This window comes from Acomys minous, assembly GCF_964271855.1.
Source record: "Acomys minous genome assembly, chromosome: 6".
Taxonomy (NCBI): domain Eukaryota; kingdom Metazoa; phylum Chordata; class Mammalia; order Rodentia; family Muridae; genus Acomys; species Acomys minous.
In genome coordinates this window covers 69,292,957-69,315,418 of record NC_140487.1, presented here as the reverse complement: position 1 = coordinate 69,315,418, position 22,462 = coordinate 69,292,957, and the positions used below count along the sequence as shown (strand labels likewise).

At 49.8% G+C, this 22,462-nt stretch overlaps 1 protein-coding gene across 4 annotated transcripts in view; it reads right to left on the bottom strand.

Annotated features, from left to right (window-relative positions):
* The window catches only part of KIAA1549, a 124,975-nt gene that overhangs the window by 15,695 nt on the left and 86,818 nt on the right, over positions 1-22,462 (bottom strand). For all 4 annotated transcript variants that reach the window (XM_084787608.1, XM_084787609.1, XM_084787610.1 and 1 more), the window contains 5 exons: positions 14,864-15,060; positions 11,069-11,184; positions 4,005-4,210; positions 2,775-2,998; positions 1,474-1,627 (listed from right to left, as the gene is read on the bottom strand). In XM_084787608.1, coding sequence (XP_084643734.1) covers positions 1,474-1,627; positions 2,775-2,998; positions 4,005-4,210; positions 11,069-11,184; positions 14,864-15,060 — 897 coding nt within the window. The remainder of the gene's footprint in view (positions 1-1,473; positions 1,628-2,774; positions 2,999-4,004; positions 4,211-11,068; positions 11,185-14,863; positions 15,061-22,462) is intronic.

Here is a 22,462-nt window from a genome sequence, read left to right as displayed (position 1 = left end):
CAGCATCTCCCTCTGAGGCACCCTCCTCAGAGCCCCCAGCATCTCCCTCTGAGGCACCCTCCTCAGAGCCCCCAGCATCTCCCTCTGGGGTACCCTCCTCAGAGCCCCCAGCATCTCCCTCTGAGGCACCCTCCTCAGAGCCCCCAGCATCTCCCTCTGAGGCACCCTCCTCAGAGCCCCCAGCATCTCCCTCTGAGGCACCCTCCTCAGAGCCCCCAGCATCTCCCTCTGAGGCACCCTCCTCAGAGCCCCCAGCATCTCCCTCTGAGGCACCCTCCTCAGAGCCCCCAGCATCTCCCTCTGGGGTACCCTCCTCAGAGCCCCCAGCATCTCCCTCTGGGGTACCCTCCTCAGAGCCCCCAGCATCTCCCTCTGGGGTACCCTCCTCAGAGCCCCCAGCATCTCCCTCTGAGGCACCCTCCTCAGAGCCCCCAGCATCTCCCTCTGAGGCTCCCTCCCCAGAGCCCCCAGCATCTCCCTCTGAGGCTCCCTCCCCAGAGCCCCCAGCATCTCCCTCTGAGGCACCCTCCTCAGAGCCCCCAGCATCTCCCTCTGGGGTACCCTCCTCAGAGCCCCCAGCATCTCCCTCTGGGGTACCCTCCTCAGAGCCCCCAGTATCTCCCTCTGAGGCTCCCTCCTCAGAGCCCCCAGCATCTCCCACTGAGGCTCCCTCCTCAGAGCCCCCAGCATCTCCCTCTGAGGCACCCTCCTCAGAGCCCCCAGCATCTCCCTCTGAGGCTCCCTCCTCAGAGCCCCCAGCATCTCCCTCTGAGGCATCCTCCTCAGAGCCCCCAGCATCTCCCTCTGGGGTACCCTCCTCAGAGCCCCCAGCATCTCCCTCTGAGGCACCCTCCTCAGAGCCCCCAGCATCTCCCACTGAGGCATCCTCCTCAGAGCCCCCAGCATCTCCCTCTGAGGCATCCTCCTCAGAGCCCCCAGCATCTCCCTCTGAGGCATCCTCCTCAGAGCCCCCAGCATCTCCCTCTGGGGTACCCTCCTCAGAGCCCCCAGCATCTCCCTCTGAGGCACCCTCCTCAGAGCCCCCAGCATCTCCCACTGAGGCATCCTCCTCAGAGCCCCCAGCATCTCCCTCTGAGGCATCCTCCTCAGAGCCCCCAGCATCTCCCTCTGAGGCATCCTCCTCAGAGCCCCCAGCATCTCCCTCTGAGGCATCCTCCTCAGAGCCCCCAGCATCTCCCTCTGAGGCACCCTCCTCAGAGCCCCCAGCATCTCCCTCTGAGGCATCCTCCTCAGAGCCCCCAGCATCTCCCTCTGAGGTACCCTCCTCAGAGCCCCCAGCATCTCCCTCTGAGGCACCCTCCTCAGAGCCCCCAGCATCTCCCTCTGAGGTACCCTCCTCAGAGCCCCCAGCATCTCCCTCTGAGGCACCCTCCTCAGAGCCCCCAGCATCTCCCTCTGAGGCACCCTCCTCAGAGCCCCCAGCATGTTTCCCAAGGGTTCCGTATTACGCACTGGGCATCCAATGTAGGCGGAATTGTGCACACCCGGGGGCCGCTTGTACGTGCCATCGCTGTCTGTGGTGATGAGCCTGTCCTTCTCAGCATCGGCGGGACAGCCATTGATCTGGTGTTTCCGGCGTGGCTTAGGAGACCGTTTCAAACGTGAGCTGACAGGAAAAACAGAAATCATCCTTCCAGAAAGCAAACCTGCAGGCCACTGGCTTATCAACTGAGCACCGAATGTTTTCTGAATGCTACAACGGGCTGGTGGCCGTAGGAAAAGTTCCAGGGGATTCAGACAAAGTGACAGCCACCTAACTAACACACAGACAAACAACGGAGCATTCTGTACTCAAGGTGTCAGTTAGTGACGTGGTCGGTCTGAAAGCGGCGGGTGCAGACGAGAGATGTTAATACCGTACAGATGGCCTACATGGGTGAACAGATCTGAGGAGAGACATGAGAAGAGGCGAGGAAGCGCTAGGCCAGCAGGCTGAGGGCCAGAACTGGCTGCAGGTGAGCCTGAAGATGAAGAGGGCCATCCACGGTAGCCACAGACAGGCTCTGTCTGTGTGGCTCACCACGCACAGAACGACAATCGAGCGGAAGGCCCCTCCTCCTCCAGGGGCACAGGATTGGGCACAGAAAGACGAGCTAAATATTTTATTTATTTCTAAGAGCGCAGGTGTTTGGTCTACATGAACCTGTGTGTCAACTGCATGCCTGGTACCCAGAGAAGAACACCACATCTCCATGACTGAGGACATATGAGTCATCATGGAGGTCCCGGGGGCGGAGGGGCAAACCTGGGTCCCCTGGAACAGCAGCTACTGCTCTTAACCACTGAGCTATTTATCCAGCCCCAGTGTGTTTACAGAAAACACGTCTCCACGATGGGCAGGAGCCGGGAAACAGGAAGGTGGAACCAAAGACCGCAGGAGGCTATGGGGGCGTCGAACATGGAGGCCTGCCACACTATCCAGGGAATCTCCAGGCGACGGAGACCAAAGAAGTGACGGAGCAAGAGGAAGGGACGGGGAAGAGCTAAGAACAGGTAGGTGCGTGGTTACGTAAGTCAGAGGAAGCTATCAGATTTCTACCTCTGGGATATGGAGGATAGGAATCCAGCCCCTCCCCAGGAGCCTGCTGCTCCACTTCCGGCCCCTACCCTACTGCTACAGAAATCTCCTCAATTCACTGTCACAGACTGTCACCCAGATAGGGCCAGGATTTCTGTCATGGGCCTCAGCATCGCCCTGCCCCACGTCTGGTCCACCCATCCACCCACCTACCATGTCCCCAGCCCCAGCCCACCTCTTCCTGGGTTCTATGAACACAGAGGGCACACTGGCTGCGGGGTCCAGGATCTTGTCAATCTGCATCTGTGCCCTGCGGTACACTCGGTGTCGCTCCTTGGTGTCACTGGAAGACAGGTCATCCACCACGGGGAACTCGTAGTGGCCCCGGCGCTTGGCACGCAGGCGGATCTTGTTGCGGTGGTGCTCTATCTCCGACTTGTGGCGCAGCGCTGACTGGATCTAAGTGCAGGCGGTGGACAGCGAGTGAGAACAATGCCTCAGAGTGTCTCCTGGGGTCTCTGGGACACTCCCTCTGAAAAGCCCTTTCAGACACATCTTCCTTTCTCCAACTCTGCACCCACAGAGGTGACACGGAATGGCGGAGAGCCAGCCAGCCACTTACTAATGAGCACTAGCTTAAGGAAGGCCGGCCATTTGCAGGCTAAAGCCAGTGTTCAAGAGGCAGGGGCAGCTGAGGCCGAGAGCAGCCCTCTCAGGGTTGCTGCTTTAATGCATCTACTCAGCCTGTCAGCCCACAGGCACAGAAGCTACTAGCAGTTGATGGTGTCTGAGAAGAGAAAGTCAGCTTTTCTGTAAGGATGTGGCTGCTGCTAGGCTGCCCATGGCCAGAAGATGGGGTTTATTATTAACAATGACGATGATGGTAAGATGGCAGGAAGTTGAGAGGGAGATAGGTTAGGGGGTCTGGGGAGGGGGTGGGGGTGGGGATAAATACATTGTATGCGTGTACCAAATTTTCAAAGAATAAAGAAAACATTGAAAAAGTAAGACATAGGTGAAGTTTATGTGTACACATGCATACGTGTGTTTTCTTGCTTGTTTTGTTTTTTGATTCTGAGACACGGTCTTAGAGTGCAGCCCGTGTTATGGATCCTAGGAGTGACCCTTCTGTCTCAGCCTCCAGGATGCTGGGGACACAGATCTCAGTCACCACACTTAGCTTACAGTGTGCTGAACTAGGCACATCTGCAGTGGTGCATGCTTTTAACAACTGTTTGATGCTGGGTCTTTCACTCATTTTTCTGAGACTGAATTGGGACATGAGCTTTTTAATTTTTTATTTATTTTTTAAATTTGATTGATTGATTTTTCGAGACAAGGTTTCTCTGTGTAGCCTTGGCTGTCCTGGACTTGCTTCGCAGACCAGGCTGGCCTCAAACTCACAGCGACCCACCAGCCTCTGCATGAGCTTTTTTATTAATGCACTTTCATCAAAAGCAAATACCTCCTTGTTGATTTTGTTGGTTTCTGCCACTCGGTCAGCCAGGACGGGGTGCTGCACTGGGGGGGCCGGGATGGGCTGCATGGCAATAAGCTGGATCTTACTGGGGACCCGCCGGCTGGCCTCTGTGTTCCGGGAAATCCTGTCCACATGCTCGAAGATGGAGGCTGAGGATGGCTGCTCGATGCCTGAGCTGGGCGGGGGCGCGCCTGGAAGAGAACGGGAGGACATGAGCAGGGGAGCAGCGGGACGCAGCAATAAGCAATCAGAATTCCGCAGCGTCCCCTAAAGGATCTTGGGTCTAGTCTCTGACCAAAGCAAACAAAAAACTTTAAGTGGCGATTGGCAAGATGGCTCAGCAGGCAGAGAGGTACTTTGTGCACAGGCCTTACGGCAGAGACAACTGACTTCTAAAAGCTGTTCTTGACATCCATACGTGCCATGGTGTACACTTGTGAATAAGCGTGCACGCACACACAGACACACACATACACTTAATACAATAACAAATGTCTTTAGGAAAGATGTGAGAAAGTCACTATGACACTATGTGCCAAAGATCACGCAACTGTTTTTTTCTACACGTAGTTAAGATTCTTCATAAAGGAAAAAGGAAGGCTCCCTTGAGAGGAGTGCTTCCACAGCATGCATCAGGCACTGGGTTCGATGACCAGAGCCACAAATCAAACCAAACAGCAAACATTTGAGCTGGGCATGCTGGTGCACGGCTCTAATTCCAGCACTTGGAAGGTGGGGACAGGCGGGGTACGAGTTAAAGATCATCCCCAGCTACAAAGCAAGTTCTGGGTTACCCTGGGCTACACGAGAGCCTGTCAGAAACAGAGGAAAGAAGAGGGATAGAGGCTGAAGCTGCTCAGCCAGTCAGTGAGCGACTTACAGAATTATCACTACAAATACGGACTGCAGCGTTTGAGCATCCCCATGCTCTGGGCGCTCACTGGCAATGCCAACAACTAGCTGTGACCGTAACCCTGTGACAGCTTCCCCGGCGGGGACTGGTTCCGGGACACTGCACATACCAAAGTCCATCAACAGGGCTCTGTCTCTTCTGCCTACGCATTCAACTCAAGCACACGGCCCTGAAATCTTTACAGCACCCCTAAACTATAAACCACTAAAAACACGATGTCAGTGCTGTGTTAATGATTATTTTAACACTTAAGGAATAGTGATGAGAAAGCTTACACACACGGGGTAACATACATGTAGCTTAAAAATATGTCTGATCTATAGGTGTTGGTTGAATGCTTCAGGCTTTTTTTTTTTTAACTTCTTATGTAGAAGGAAAAGCTGAAGAAACACAAGGAGAAGAAAACAAAACAAAACAAAAACAAAAACAAAAACCCCTCACCCTTAAAAGGAATCAGTTCCACTCTGAAGAGAGCACTGAGGAGTAAACGGGCTCAGGTTTGTGCTGTGTGTTTCACTGCAATATTTTTAAAGAAGCTATCAGACCTATGAAAATGAAGAAATGTATGCACATTCCAAAAAAACCAGCCAACCCAGGCACTGTAGTGCACACCTTTAGTGCCAACACTCGGAAGCAGAGGCAGGTGAGTTTCTGTAAGTTCAATGCCAGCGTGGGATTAGATAGTGTGCTCCGGGCAAGCGAGGGCTACACAGCGAGGCCCTGTTTCAAAAAACAAACAAACAAACAAAGAAACCAGACAAATCAAGACAGAAGCACTTAAAGTATAAACAGAGACAGCACCTTATATAATGACTGACTTTCCGCATTTCCTCATTTTTAGTAATGAGTAATTTCTTTAATGAATATTATATGTAGTAGAAATGGCCCCAGTAAAATTAGAGTTTAAAATGAAACATGGGGGCTGGAAGACAGCTTAGCAGGTAATAACAGCACTGGCTGCTCCTGCAGAGGACCTGGGTTCGGTTCCCAGCACCCACATGGTGGAGCACGCTCAGCTGTTAACTCCAGATCCAGGTGACCTGCTGCTCTCTTGTGGCCTCCTCAGTCACCAGGCACACGCGAGACAAACCGGAAGGAAGGGAGGAGGGGAAAGAGCTCAGAGGAGGAAGGATGGTAGGAATATGGAAAGAGCCAGCTAGGCGACAACTGCAGCCCAGGCCTGGGTGCTTGTGGTCCTCTCCACTGAGCTCACAGAGCTTTGCTAGGTCATGCCCGAGCTACAGCTTTCAAGGCAAGGCATGCTCAGACCTCAGGCTCCACTGCCAAGCGGCAAGGTAAAGGCAGGAAAATGAAAGAAAGTTCCCAACTCTTGTACTGTCCAGTACCTAGCTCTTCAAAATACCTGGAAAAGGGCTTTTTTTGATTTGTTTTGTTTGTTTGTTTTATACAGGGTTTCTCTGTGTAATAGCCCTGGCTGTCCTAGACTCTCTTTGTAGACCAGGCTGGCGTTGAACTCACAGAGATCCACCTGCCTCTGCCTCCCGAGTGCTGGGATTAAAGGCATGCACCACCACACCTGGTTTGGAAAGGGCTCTTAAATTGTGCATTAACTTATAATACGTATTATGTCATATGTTGTACAATTTAAAATCCCCTAGATAATAACAACCAACGGTGGGGGAGGGGGGCATAATAGAAACACAGCGACACATGTGTGGGAGGCGTACCTTAAGGCACGGAAGGACTTTGGATTGAAAGCCTTTCTCTTTCTATGTTATTTTTAAAAGGCAATAATACAAATAACACCATGCATTCAAAAAATCTATCGTCTATCTGATGAATACATAAATAATATATCGTCTATTTTTAAACAGCCAAGAAATGGCTGACAGGATAGCTCAGAGGGTAAAGACACCTGCTACCAAGCCACACAGCCTGAGCTTCAGGCCCAGAACCCACATGCTGAGAGAACTGACCCCTGCAATGTGTCCTCTGCCTTCTACATGTGTTGTAGCAAGCACATGTGTGTGTATGTGCACATACAAACGCACACAATAAATAACATGTAAATAATTCTTAACCACTGTGAGAGATATTAATTGTTCTCACATAACAAAAATATTAACTGTGGAGGCTGGAGAGATGGCTCGGAGGTTAAGAGCACTGTCTGCTCTTCCAGAGGTCCTGAGTTCAATTCCCAGCAACCACATGGTGGCTCACAGCCATCTATAATGTGATCTGGTGCCCTCTTCTGGCCTGCAGGCACACATGCAGGCAGAACACAGTATGTAATAAAAAAAAACCTTAAAAAAAAAGTAACTGTGATTAGTATCTTATATAGTAAATAAATTGATGACATCACTATTCTATAGCATATATACACATATATATATACACATATATACTTAATATATTAAAACATAATGTTGGGAGGGAAGTTTTTGCTCTTGAAGAGGACCTTATCAGGCACCAAAATAAATGCCCTAGCAACTCGCAGGAGACCGCCTTGCACCTCCAGCTTGTAGAATTCAGGTTGATTTAGTTCTGACTACTTCACGATCATACACTTGCATACGTGAGACCATCAAGAAGCACTGGGGAGGGAGGACAGGGTGGTGGCACACACTTTTGACACCATCGTCCAGGAGGCAGATACAAGCAGACCACTGGGAATTCAAGGTCAACGGGGTCTACATAGTTAACACCAAACCACCCAGAGCCACAGAACCAGACAACACCCCCGCCCGAGCCCCTTGGGGGGGGCGGCATTTGGCAGTCCATTTCTGAGGAAAGGAGGGGTTAGGCAGGGCCACAGCAAGGACAGCACCGACACCCTGAGCCCAATGCTCCTGTTCCACTTTCACCTCCCCGCATTCTCTTCAGTGATGAAGGTGGAACAGAGGTGGCCCACACGAACTGCAGTGACAGAGCCCACGGTACCCTGTGGGTTAGTCACCTCTGTAGGTCTCAGAGGTGCATGCAAGGGCTGCAGGACAGTCCAGTCAGCACCTTCCAATTGGCAGGGCAGCAAACATGTTCAAGCGTGAATTTGCCAAAACACAAACTGCAGTCTTTTTTTATGAGCTTTTGTTGCAAGAGGGGGCCTGAAAATGGTGTGTCAGGGACCATAAAGCCAGTCACTGGGTGTGCCACATGCAGCGGTGACAGGGAACACTAGGCTAAAGGCAACCAAGAATGAGGTTCCTGCTGGTTATCAATAACTTCCTCCTCCACTCACATGACATGCAGCAGAAAACTGATTTTTTAAAAGATTTATTTATGTATTAAGTATGCAGTATTTTGCCTGCAAGTACACCTTAAAACCAGAAGAGGGCACCAGATTTCATTATAGATAGTTGTGAGCCACCATGTGGTTACTGGGAATTGAACTCAGGACCTTTGGAAGTCCAGGTAGTGCTCTTAATCTCTGAGCCATCTCTCCAGCCCCAGAAAAAAAAAAAAATGTATCTTTATGTGAATTTTTAGAAACAACCTGAGCTTAGTGGAGTGCACCTGTGATCTCAGCACTCAAGAGAGAAAAACTAGTTTGAAGTCTAGCCTGGGCTACATGGAAGCCACTGTGTCCACACAAGAGGACACTTGCCTAACATGTGCAAAGCCCTAAGTTCCTTCTCTCCCCCTCTCCCCGACACACACACACACACACACACACACACACACACACACACACGGGGACATGGCACCGAATGAAGCTTTTTGCAATAGGAAATGAAATGCCTATGGCAGCCCCGAAGCATCTAAGAAGGTGAGCGCTTTAAAGTGAGTTGAGACTCGCACACAATCATAACATAACACACTGATGGCGGCATCACTAGCACCACACTCTCAATTATAGAAACAGCCCCAGGCTCCAGCACCCCGGGGAAGCTCCGACCCACTGCCCTGCCTCAGTGGGCTTCTGACAGCACGCTGACAGTGGTACTTCGGCTTGTTTCCTTCCCAGGCTGCACTGGTGTGCTCCTGTCAAGAGGGAGAGGCACAACAAACAACACAAGCTAACGAGGTAAGCGGTCACCAGAGACCCAGAAAGGCTAAGGCTCTCTTCTTTCTTTCTCAAATATTTCTTTCCCAGGATCGGAACCAGATTTTAATCCTGCCTGTCTGAAACACGGCACCCGTTACCATGGTGCTAAGTAAGTTTTAAGATTCTGTGAAACAGGATCCCAAGGGAAAAAAGTCTTCCCTTAATCTAAAGGGCTATTTCCTCAAAATTACAGAAGAGCCAGCAGGAGGAATGGCAAGGGTGAGAGACAGGAGCATGGGGGGCAGGACCTGCAAGGCCTTGTGGGTGGGTGTGAGGGGCACAAGAGGCCCCTAGGGCTTTGCTCCAGACTGTCTTCCTTTATAGAATGCCTCTCGCTCTGTGCTGTATTTTCAAACCAAGAAATATGTAACCTAACAAAGTAAATCTGGGGCAGGAGAGATGGCTCTGAGGTTAGGAGCACTTGCTCATCTTGCAGAGACCTGAGTTCAGTTCCCACTACCCCACACTGTGGTTTACAACCAGTCAAAACTCTTGTTGCTGAGATCCAATGCCCTCTATGACCACCAGGGGCACTGCATGCTGCATGCACATGGTATAAATACACACACACACACACAGGCAAAACACTCACACACATAAAACAACATAAATGCCAAAACAACAACAAAAGCCATCCCAGTGGAGGCGCACGCCTTTAATCTCAGCACTTGGGAAGCAGAGGCAGGTAGATCTCTATGAGCTCGAGGCCAGCCTGGTCTACAAAGCGTGTCCAGGACAGCCAGGGGTGTTACACATAGAAACCTTGTCTCACAAAACCTAAATAAATACAAAACAACAACCACCATTTTTAAGTAAATATAGCTGGGTAGAACGGCATATGCCTTTAATTCCAGCACTAGGCACAGGAAGGTAGAACACCGTAAGGCCAGATCAAGCGAGACATCACAACCCAAGTCTCCAAAACAGCAAGTACAAAAGCCATTCTTGCTGGACAGTGGTGGCTCACACCTTTAATCCCAGCTCTCAGTAGGCAGAGGCAGGTGGATCTTTGAGTTTGAGGCCAGCCTGGCCTACAGATTGAGTTCCAGGAGAGCCAAAGTTACACAGAAAAACCGTGGGGGGCGGGTAGGGGGTAGGACACACAACGACAAAACAAACAAAGCAAAACAAACAAACAAAACAAAAGAGGCATTCTTAAATCCCTTATCTCTTAACTGGTGAAATACAATCGTGAGATAAAAACAAAACCCCAGCCAAGTCAAGAGCACATTCATATAGACAGATAGGCAGGGAGGCAGGCAGACAGACAGACAGACAACTATGAAGCCAAGCTGCCAGCCAGGCATGGTGCGGCACGTCTGTCACCTCATCAGCCAGGAGGTAGAATCAGGAGGATCCAGATTTTCAGGCAGAGCTGGGTTACCCAAGACGGTGTCTCCAAAAACCAAAATAAAATAAAACCAGGACACTTTGCTATCACTCCAAAAATATCACCAAGCCAAGGAAGGCCTGTGGACACAGTTTTTTTTTTTGGTTGGCTGTTTTGTTTGTTTGTGTGTTTGTTTGCTTTATTGGTGTCAGACCCAAAGCAATGAACCTCGCAGTGGGAGTGACCTTTGTTCTGTGCCCGGTCTGCAAAGAAGATGCTGAGCCATCAGATTACACCCAGCCACCTGCTGGGAGAACGATCTAGAAACAACACCACACTTGATGGGTAGGAACCTCTGACAGACAAACATCCTCCCGACAATGACATCCTTAAACTGGTTCCTAAAATAGTCAGTGTCCTAAAGGCAGTTTTAGGACCACAGCTTCCATTAAACTCCCCTTGTCCTTCAGGCAGGAAATTTGTTTGGACACTAAGTTAGAATGCATGGCTAGCTTTAAGACACAACTCAGTGAACCGCTAGTCTCCACCCCCACCCCTCCACCCCCACCCCCGGCCCCCACCCCTCCCCCCCACGCCCGTGTGCCTTATCTTGAAACAGACACAAACACGGGGTCCAAGAGTGGCAATCAAGACTGAGAAACTCAACACAAGTGACGTATATTCCATTTTCGTAGATTTTTTTTTTTTAAAGCTTAGTATTTGCAGTATGGTAACCCGTCCTGGCCTGGGGACTCTGACGGTGACAACTGCTAACAAGGGGAGGAAGGGTAGTGACCCACCGCTCTGCAGAGCTCTCTGGGCCTTGCTCTCCTGGGCAGTGGCTGGCGGCTTCTCTCTCACATCCCTCTCGCTGGAGTCCTCGCTGACCGTAGAGTCTGCATCTGAGGGGGAGACTCTGCAGACAGAGAAGAGAATGCAAGCATCAGAGCAACACGAGCACAGGGAGGGCTTTAAAGCGGCATGTTGGGCTGGGGAGATGGCTCAGAGGTTAAGAGCACTGACTGCTCCTCCAGAGGTCCTGAGTTCAATTCTCAGCAACCCCATGGTGGCTCACAACCATCTATAATGTGATCTAATGCCCTCTTCTGGCCTGCAGGCATATTCAGGCAGAGCACTGTATATGTAGTAATAAATAAATTTTTAAAAATTAAATTAAATTAAAATGGCATGTTCATTGGGAAGCAGGCTGCCAGGAAAAATAATACAAAATTCGAAGATCATACTATGGCTCTAGTGAGCATGTCCTGAGACCAGACTGGCAAGACTAACAACTGAGCACGGTGCATTTCAACCAATGCTAAAACACTAAGGGCTGGAGGGAGGAAGACCCCATAGCTACCGGGGCCCAGGGCTGAGCCTCTGGCCCTCGTTTTTTTTTCTAGACAGTTAGGATGGGTCTCACATAAGTTGGATGGAAAAGAATCTGCTTAGTGTTTGAGCAAGGGTCAGCATTTGAAAAGCCCTGTGAGAAGGGGAGAGAGAGAGAGAGAGAGAGAGAGAGAGAGAGAGAGAGAGAGAGAGAGAGAGGGAGGGAGGGAGGGAGGGGGAGGGAGGGAGAGGGAGGGAGAGAGACAGGTGTGATTTAAAAATAAAAAAGCTGGGCTGTAATCCCAGCACTCTGGGAGGCAGAGGCAGGCAGATCTCTGTGAGTTCGAGGCCAGCCTGGTCTACAAAGTCAAGGCTACACAGAGAGACCTTGTCTCGAAACACCAAAAAAAAAAAAAAAAAAGGAAGAAGAACCTGGATTCTGGTTAGCATCAACTGTGCCTGAGAATCCCCGGAAGCCAGGGAGGCCCTGGGGCCACTCAGGTAACTCCAAACCTCCTCAGGCAATGACCCCTGATGAGATCTGACTCCCCGAGTTAAGGGTAGCATGTCGCCGGGATGCACCAGGCTAGGGAACAGCCGTACTCAGTGAGTACTTGGTCTCCAATGGACTCCTTAGCTTCAACAGCAACACGAACTGCTAACATTCTGGTATCCTCGGGGGACTCTCTCCACAGCCGTCCCTCAGTATCTGTGGACCACGGATGCTCTCAAATCCCTTAAGGGCAACGGCTCAGTGCTTGCAGCAACTACACCATTCTCCTGTGACCATCCTCACATTACTGACAGCGCCTTGCACAACACTGCAAACAGTGCCATAGACCGTTTAAGAATAACGGCTGTGCGTTCTCATTAGCACTGGCTTCGCCCCTTAGCATTTCTGAGGCACAGCTGGTGGAATCCATGAAGGTGGAACTAAAAAGCAGCGCAGGGTAACTCCGTCTACCTCAAAGACCATCGTGATGATGGGACCAGCTGTTGTTTACCGTGAGGTTACTGGGGGAGAAAGCAATTCCCTGAAAACTTTTACTAACACATTAAATCACCTTTGCTGATCGGCTGCACTCTAGGCCTGGGATAGAATTAAGCCAAGAGCATCTCTCTGCAGAGTTCAGTTTCTTTGCTAAGAACCACGCTCCAACGTCCATTAAATTCTTCAGCTAGGCCAGATCCTCGAGGCAGAAGAAGTGCTGCCAAAGGTTTGGACATTGAAGACTGACATTCAATAAAGCCTCTCCAGTCCCAGCAGCCAATCAGAAGCCAGAGTTCCCGACTCTCAAGGCGGGGCTGACAGAGGGAAGCCTCAGAGGCAGAAGCTATGAACCAGACTTGACTCACAGGCCTGATCCTCCCCCCATTTGCAAAGTTAAATACACAATTGTCTAAAAGCTCTGCTTTGACAGGTGGAATTGAAAGTGGGCTGGAAATGGGCAAGGAGGGCTAGGTGGGGACCTGTGATGTGCTAACTAACACAGGTCACAGCAGCAGAAGCTGGGGACAAAAAAATAAAGCAAACAGGAGGAATTGATGATGGTCACCTGAAGACAAAGCAAGCCGGCCATCAACCAACCAAACTCAGATACAGAAGCCCTGCTGACTGAGCGTGCGCAGAGGACATACATACATACATTTACTTACTAATTAGTAATTAATTCATTTATTGACATCTGTCTACCATTCATTCACTTGTTTATTGACATCTATCTGTTTACTCTGGGAAGAAAGGGCAATAACACCTGTGCAACAGCACCTGTGTGGAGGTCAGAGGTCAGAGGACAACTTGCAGGAATCCGTCCTCTCCTTTCACCATGTGGGTTCCTGGCACAGCCATATCCATTGCAAACAGCAGAAGTCATGAGGCCAGCACAGCTGTCTGATGCACTCCTAGCCAAGCTGAGCCAAGTGCTGTGACTGCTGTCATTCTGTCTCCCACTCTACGGTTCATGGTCTCCGTGTTACATTCTTGGGTACTTTCTGCACTATGATCCAGTTTATGTCTTTTCCTGGGAAAACTAAACGTACTCTCCGTTCTCTTTCTAGGGAAATAACTTTATCTGGCCCTATTTGATGAAAGGCTTCCTTGTGCCCTGAAGATTGCGAAATGCACAAATAGTGAAGCCATAACTCCAGGAATCATCTTAGGGTATCTGCCCCTAAGCAAACGCAAACAATATGATTGGTTTGGGAGATAACTGACAAACTCTGATTGGCCAGGAGGATGGGTTACAGATGCCAGGCCTGCCTTCCGTTACAATACGCTTAGAGCTCTCTGAAAATGTAGTTTAAAGATAGGGTACACCATAAAAGGTACCACCCCTGGAGGATGGAACTCAGTAAAATAAGGTACACTGACTACAGTAACCTCGTCCTACTTTATAGCATAGATGATGAGGTGATATAGTAAAAAAAAAAAAAGTTAGGTGTTAGTATTTTCTATTCATAAAAAGACTGGCTCAAATTATTTTCTGATTGCCTGGAACACTTTAAAGCTGCAAATACTGACAGGCTAAGAGCAGGCTGCCATATAACAAACGTGTTTGCGTTGACAGAGGCAACCTTCAGATTCTCTGAACTGGAGTTATAGGGCTGATAATAAAAACAAAATCTGTTCTATTTGTACTTTTTTTTTTTTGTGGGACTAATTGTGACTGAACTTGTAAGCCTGGTCATGTAAAGAAAGATCAAACACATGCCCAGAGACGAAATGGCACAACCTGTACTTCTTTGATAATCAGTCAGAGCAGCAAGATGTCCGTCCATCCATATCCCATCCCACCCCCCCACACCCCCCCCCACCTCCCACCACTGTGCCTGGCTCACTCCTCATCTCCTCTGTGGCCTGGGGCTGGACCCGGGCAGGATCAGATTCAGGCCATCATACTTGGCAGCAAGCGCCTGTACCTGCCAGGCCACCTCACTGGCCCCTGCTACGCACTTTCCACACATTCTTTCTTGTATTACCGTCACAAAGCCTAGGGCACTCACTTCAGAACATACACACTTCTGGATGGCTGACCCCTGATCAAATCTGGGGGCAAGCCAACCAAATAGGCATATGGTGGGAAGACGTCACACCCCAGCCTGATCTGGTGGCCCAGCAGAAGGGACAGAGAACACTCTGGGGTTCGTCTGTGGAGCTAGAGAAGTCAACGGTCTCCCCGGCTGCAGATGCAAGGCAACAGCTCACACCCAGAGGGGGCTGAAACATGTTCTGCCACAGAGAACTATCTAGAAAGCCCAGTACTGACCTTCCTCTGTGCCGGACGCTCTTGGGAGGGATCTTTGACTTTGGGCTCGGCACGTCTCCGTTTTCAGAGGGTGTGGCGTGGTCCTTCACAGGTCCTGGCAGTGGCGCTGGCTCGTGAATAATCAGTATGTCATCTCTATTGTGCTGGCCCAAGTGCTGCTTAGCAAAATCGAAGCCTTTCACACTGGGGATCTGCAGCTAAGACACGCACGAACAAGGAGGTCAACGTCAGGTCTGAGGGTGACAAGAGACGATGAGGGCTGACCGGGGAAGCATGACCCCTGACCCAAGACTGCCAGCAAAGCCACCAACCCTTCCACAGACAGGGGGCCAGGTTCTGTTTATACTTAGGGATCTGTCAAAGATGCTTACGAACGTGTAAACAAGAATAAAAGAATTAAATAGCAAGACAGCAGTGCAAGCTCCACTCCAAACAGATCATGTGCTCTGTTGTCACAGACCTGTGACACTTCACCCAGGCCTCAGAAATTGTAAAGGCTTCAAAGAGCTTTGCTGCGGGTCAAACTGTGCTAACAGGGCCGAACACAGAGGGGCAGTGGAGAGGGAAGCCAGGCTGCACACCTATCATTCCGAATGGCAGCCTTTAGGGTCGCCCTCTGCACACTCAGGCAGCCTCCATTTCTAAAGAGGCAGAGTCTAAACTCCAAGGAGACCGAGCCCCAAGGCCCAGTGATCCGACCTGTGTGAAATCAGGATCATCCACCCAGATCCCAGCAAAGCAAACGGGAAGAAAGGGCAGCTCTGGGAACCCGGGGGAGGGGAGGCGGTGGTGACACCAGAGGAGGACAGATAACGGCCTGCAAGCCCAAGGCACCTCCAACGTGGAGGTGACATTAAGGGTGTGTCCTAAAGGAGCAGCATTTCCAGAAGATCAAACAGTCGACTTCCCTTTCAACACGATTAGTTTGAAAAACAACGTCTCAAAGGAAAACAGCTACAGGAAGCTGGAGAGAGAGGAAAGTAGCCTGGATGTTCAGTCTGAGTGGTGACACTGACAACCATCTGCCGGGAGACATGTGGGCATGAACACAGAGTCTCCGTTAAGGGAACATCGAACAGGCTAGAACTGGGGGGAAGAGCAGGAAGCATGAGAGAAAACGGGAGGTTTCAAAGAAACAGACCCAGCAGGCGTGGTGGCGCACACCTTTAATCCCAGCACTTAGAGAGGCAGAGGCAGGTGGATCGCTGTAAGTTCAAGCAAGGCCAGCCTGGTCTTCAACGCGAGTCCAGGACAACCAAGGCTACACAGAGAAACCCTGTCTTGGAAAATAAATAAATAAATAATTTAAAAAAGGAAAGAGACATCTGAAAGTTCACTGAACCAGAAACCAAAGGTGTAAAGATCTTCTAGAAAGACGTGCTCCACAGCACAGACACCCACACTCACTGGCGGGCCCAGGTGTTCTCTCTGGGGACACCAGTGCACCCGATACCACACCCAAAGTCAGACCGTGGGAGCTGCACCTCCTCCAGGCTGAAGCTTCTGAGCCTATGACACTGCAAGGGTAAATGGTGAGTCTTAACAGTTTCCTTAAATTTAGCCTGCAGGGTATAGGAAAATGGAAATGGAAAATAAAAGCACTTCTGGGGGCTTGGGAGATGGCTCAGTGGTTAAGAGCACTTGCTGCTCTTCCAGAGGACCCAGGTTTGCTTTCCCAGCACCTACATGGTGCCTTACAACTAACTGCCTGTTAATTCCAGTTCTAGTGGTTCAATGCCCTCTTCTGACTTCTGTGGGCACCAGGAACACATGTGGTATACATACAAACATGCACGCAAAGCACTTAGACACATAAAATATTTAAATTTATGAACTTAGAAAAAGAAGATGCCGTCCAGAGGGGGTCTGTTCATTAGGACCACTGCTTGACTTGACCACAGAGTCCTCAGGAATACTTTCACACAATGGACCATGTGTAGGAGCAAAAGGTGATATCATAATGCATTACTTTATGCTCAAAAGTGACGCTATTGGCTTAGGTTTGTGACCTAAAGTCTCTCAATACTAAACATCCAGATGGGTAGGGGAAAGGCAGTCTGCAATAATGACTTCTGCCAGCAGAGGGAGACAAATGGTACTGCAAGGATAGTTTACAAAGAGTTGCCTGGAAACAAAAGGCGGCCCAGCTGGCAGCCACAAAACATTCTCTAATTAATGGGCTTCCTTTACCAGAGCAGGCCGCTGTTCCCTGTGCCCCTGCACTCAGAAACACCCGAGTGGCAAATGACAAATCCAACTTGCCTTTCCTCAACTGGTCCACTTGGTCTCCTTGCGGGTGGACAAACATTTCCTAGAAGCAGAGCCTCTCTCTCTCCTCCCCCACACCCCTCCAACAGTCTTGTTGCCCCTTACAGAAGAGACTCCTCGCTCTTATGAACACAGTCGCTTCTTAGAGTGCTCTGTAGAGAGACGAGGACCTCCTAGGACAGCAAATAACGGCGACTCAAAGGGCTTAGCAGACCCCTTTCATCAAAGCACAATAAGCCTGGAGATGCCTTACCTTTTTCCCCTATCTTAAATACATTTCCTGTGTGTGTGTGTGAATGCATGTGCGCATGCATGCACGTGAGCATGTGTGTGTGCATATGTGCGGAGGCCATAAACCAGACTGCATGTGTGTATGTGTACCACATGCATGCCTGGTGCCTGTGTGGCAGTCAGAAGAGAGCATCAGATCCCCTGGAGTTACCACGTGGGTGTGGGGAGCTGAACCCAGGTTCTCTGCAGAAAGCAACGAGTGCTCTTAACCATTAGGCCATCTCTCTGGCACCCCATCTTGTTTTTACTAAGACAGGGTCTCCCATTGGTACTCAAGGTATCGGGCTCGGCGAGGCTGGCTGAGATCCACCACCCCGGTGCTGGGATTACACGTGCACACTATGATGCCCGCATTCTTACACGCGTGCCGGGGATCAAGGTCTGGCCCTGTGTTTGTGCGGTAGGCACTTTAACCTCAGCTCTGTCTCTTGGCCCTTATAGCCACCTATTTTTGTCTTGAAGTTTTTTGGCGTGCGTGCATGCGTGTGTGTGTGTGTGTGTGTGTGTGTGTGTGTGTGTGTGTGTGTGTGTGTGTGTTCAAATGTGAGTATAGATTCCCACAGAAGCCAGAAGAGGGTGTTGGAGTCCCTGCTGCTGAAGTTAGAGGTGGCCATAAGGCATCCACCATGGGTGCTGGGAACCAAACTGTGGTCCTCTGCGAGAGCAGACAGCACTCTTAACCACTGAGCCATCCTCCCAGGCCCATCACAAGCATTTCTTTAATGGAGAATTCCACTGTGAACTCATATGTTTGCAAAAACAGCAAGAATAGGGTTTCTTTCTACTTAACATCATCTCTACCTCCTTCGAATACTTCCCTCCTGCAAAGAGTCAGTAAGAACGAGGCAAGGAGGGGCCAGCGGGACTTGCTGAGTCGAGGGCTCTGTGCGTTGTCTGTTCAGCTGTGCACGGCAGCCCTGAAGGGAACCCAGGCCACAAGATCACCATCCTCTATGACCCCAAGAGCTTGTAAGCAGCAAGCTCACAAGGCCTCAGCCTGGCTTTCGTTGTCATTGTTTGGATCAAGGCCTTGCTGTATATATGCCCAGGCCGGCCCGGAAGTTCAATTTTCTTGCCTCATACTCTACATGCTAAGATTAAAACTGTGTACCACTGGGGCTGGAGAGATGGCTCAATGGTTGGTTAAGAGCATTGGCTGCTCTCCCAGAGGACCTGGGTTAAATTCCCAGCACCCATGTGGCAATTCATAGCTGTGTGTAACTCCAACTCCAGGAGATCTGACCCCCTCACACAGACATAAATACACTCAAAACCACCAGTGCACATAACATAAACTATTAAAAACAATGTACACCACCACTACTCTGGGCTGAGCCTATGTCCCTTTTTTCTTCTAATTGGATTATTTCTGTGTATGAATGTTTGCCTCCATGAATGTACGTGTGCCATTTACATGGCTGGTGTCTGTGACCCCAGAGGAGGATATTGGATCCCCCTGGAACGAGTTACGGGTGGCTGGGAGTCACAGACTGGGTACTAGGAACCAATTGGGTCCTGGGCAAGAGGAGCAGCACTCTTAATCGCTGAGTCATCTCCCCAGCAAGAGAGCCTAAGTCTGTATTTTGTATCACACAGCAAAGGAATAAAAAAAATTTCATGCTTACTTCTAAAAAGATCAAAATTATACTTCAAAGAATGAAATTAACAGATCCAAGATGGCGTCTTTGTTTTCTTGAACCTTTATCCATTACCCCAGGAAGTGTCCATCAACTTCTTTCAGTTACTGGACCCTAACGTGTTCCAGCCGTCACTTGACCCCTTGCTCAGTAAGTGTCCCCCAGGAATGTTGTGTGCTCATTTACCTGTTGTCCCTCTGTGTTAATTGCTTAGCTGTAGAGTGACACACTTGGACTTAAGCATAAACAATGCACTTACGGGGTTGAAGAAATGGCTCAGAGCTTCAGATCATTGGCTGCTTTTGCAGAAGACCTGGGTTCAATTCCCAGCATCCACACAGTGGCTTACAACTATCTGTAACACCAATTCCAGGGGGCTTAAATCCCTCTTCTGGCCTCCAAGGGATCCTCCATACACGCAGCACACACACATACACTTAGGCACACATACATGCACCCAGACACACATATACATAAAATAAATATCTTTTTAAAAGTAACATACTTAATAGCAATCAGCAAAATGCCCTTCATAAGTCCCCCACTTGCTAGCTCAAATCTGTTTCCTTGTTTAAGTAAACACAATGACTCAGTTGAGCATCTCTGTATATATGGGTAGAGGAAGAAAAAAAAAAAGGTAATTCCTGAACCAAAAACACAAGAACAAAAATCCACTACTTTATATTACTAGTATGGGTTCCTGTCTACCAGACTTAGACATGCTGTTCTAACTTAGGAACCATGTGATTATAAATATCATTTTCATCTTGAAATTACAAATCTACCTATCCACATAATTCTCAAGTGTCTATCTGCCAAGCCTTTTAAGATGCCTAGAAAAATTGGCAAATTGACACCAATTACTCCCAGCTAATGAGGAAAATCCCCAAATGAGCAATTACCAATTTTATACATATGTTTTACTGCAAGCTACACAGTCTTCCAGCTTCCTGAACAAGTGCCTCTAGGTGAAGAAGTCACCAATACAACAACAGCCACCTGAGCAGCACGACCTTCAGCTAAGAAACCGTGCTGAGCTCCCTGTTGGTACATATCCCGCCAGGAAAGCACATGCCTCAAAGAAATGGGCAGCGACCGCAGTTACACATAACAGGGCCTGCTTTAGTCAAACTGAAGGAGCCACGGACTGCTGCCTACGCAAAAGGCCTCTGAAAGAACGGATGTTAAGACACTGACATCTCTGACCTCTACAGCAGCATCCGCATAGGCAAAGGCCAAGCACTAACCACGTCCCAAGAGAACAGCAGGGCTCAGGTCAGACTCAAACATGGCAATACGTAAAGACGCTGTGTAAATGTCAAGGCTATGCAAATGAGATCGGTGGCACGCTCAACTGCTATTGGTTGATGAAAGGCCAAGTGGTAAATATAAACAGTGGAGCCTTCAGGACATGAGCTACAGCTATACACGGAAGGTGTGGGTAGAAATGTGACACACAGTAGACTCTCCATAAGCATCTAATGCCTAAATGACACACAAGATAATCAACTGGCACAACCAAACTAACTAGAGTTGATGAACCAAGACTCAATGCAAGGCGCAAGTCCTGTTGACTACTGCCGATCCCAACTCACGGCCATAAACATCCTCACGAGAGCCCGCCTCACAGGCTGGGGGAAGTCACCATCTTTAACCACCATAGAAACACGGCAAATCATCCACACTTAAACACAACACAAAGCCACCTGCACACAGAGGGGTAAGATTACATAAAGCATCGCCCTCCCCCCACCCAGGGAACTCCCTACTTTTAATTTAGCCCCCCCTCCGACTCCCTATCACCCCACAACCCCTCACCCCTGCTTTCTGAACCACTAGGAACTTGTTTTTCCATTCCTTAAAAAATAAACTAGACTAGGCCAGGCTGGCACAGCACCCCCCACCTACCATGCGCAATTGTCATGTTTTTCATAGGAGAGGGACCATGATGAATTCGAGTCTTCAATATTCAAATTACAGCCAGTTATTTCTGAAGAAAGATGGCTCTTTTGTTCTTTCTGTTTCTCAATCTATCATTCGGGGGACAAGCCACGTTGTCTGGGCCCCATGGGAATGCACTGCCGACAAGTCGGGGAGGTCTGGGCAGGCAGGTCAGCCAAGTAACAGGAGAGACACGTGATGAATTTTAAAACACGTGAGCTATAAATATAACAAGACCCAGATGCAGCAAGACGCAGCAAAGCCCCCCAGTGCATGGGTCTGCCTGATCCCCAGGGGAGAGGCAGTTAAGATGACAATAGAAACCATATAGCAAATCCCAAAAGTGTCTGGAAAAAAAAAACCCACAATGTGCAGAGAGTGTCGCTGTATGAATTTATAACTCGACTGATAACAATTGGTGAAAATTTCCCACAGCTACCACGTTTGTTTCCATTTTAAAAGTGAAGACGAGGCAGAGTTACAGCCATCTGTTTGTCTTCAATGTGGCCACGCAGGACCCCGTGATCCTTAAGTTAGGAGAGAACACTCCAAGGTTCTGGCACCCACCCACAGGCCACACTGAATTGTGGGCAGCAGACGGTGCCGACTCTGAGTCTGGAGCTAGGCAGGAGGACACCGGGGCATTTCTCTTCAAGCCACTATCTGCAGACCTTCCCAAGTGACCAGTGCAAATGGACAGCTGTCCAAACTGCTCTCCTGGACAGACATCCTGCAAGGCTGCCTGTGTACTGTTTCCAACCCCATACACATGTACAGGCCCCCTGAGTTGGGTCCTCTGTCACATGGTTTAGGCTGTGCCCTTCCTTGCAAGCTTGTTCCAGCTCAACTGAGACCCTTCCATGCATCCCTTCTGAGGTTGTGATGGTTAAAGTAAGAATGGCCATCAGTTACTGTATTTGATGCTTTGTCACCAGGGAGTGGAACTCTTTAAAAGGATCAAAAGGATTAAGAGGTGTGGTCTTTTGGACCCACGCAGTTGGGCTGGGTGTGGTGGCACACGCCTTTAATCCCAGCACTCGGGAGGCAGAGGCAGGCGGATCGCTGTGAGTTTGAGGCCAGCCTGGTCTACAAAGCGAGTCCAGGACAGCCAAGGCTACATAGAGAAACCCTGTCTTGTGGGGGGTGGGGGGGAGGCCATGGCAAGGCCCATCAGTCTGATGCAGACGTAAAACTCTCAGCTACTTCTCCAGCACCATGTCTGCCTGTGTGCCACCATTCTCCTCACGGTGATGACCATGGACCAGACTTCTGAAGCTGTAAGCAAGGCTCCAACTAAACGCCTTGGTCATGGTGTCCCTTCACAGCAGGAGAACCAGTGACTGCGACAGAGATCCACATTGTCTCCTCCACCTCGGTGCCAGCATCACCTCCTCTCAGAAGGTAGCAGAGTGTCGTCGACTCCCCATCAGCAGCCACTGCCACTGCCCACATCCGCTCGCTC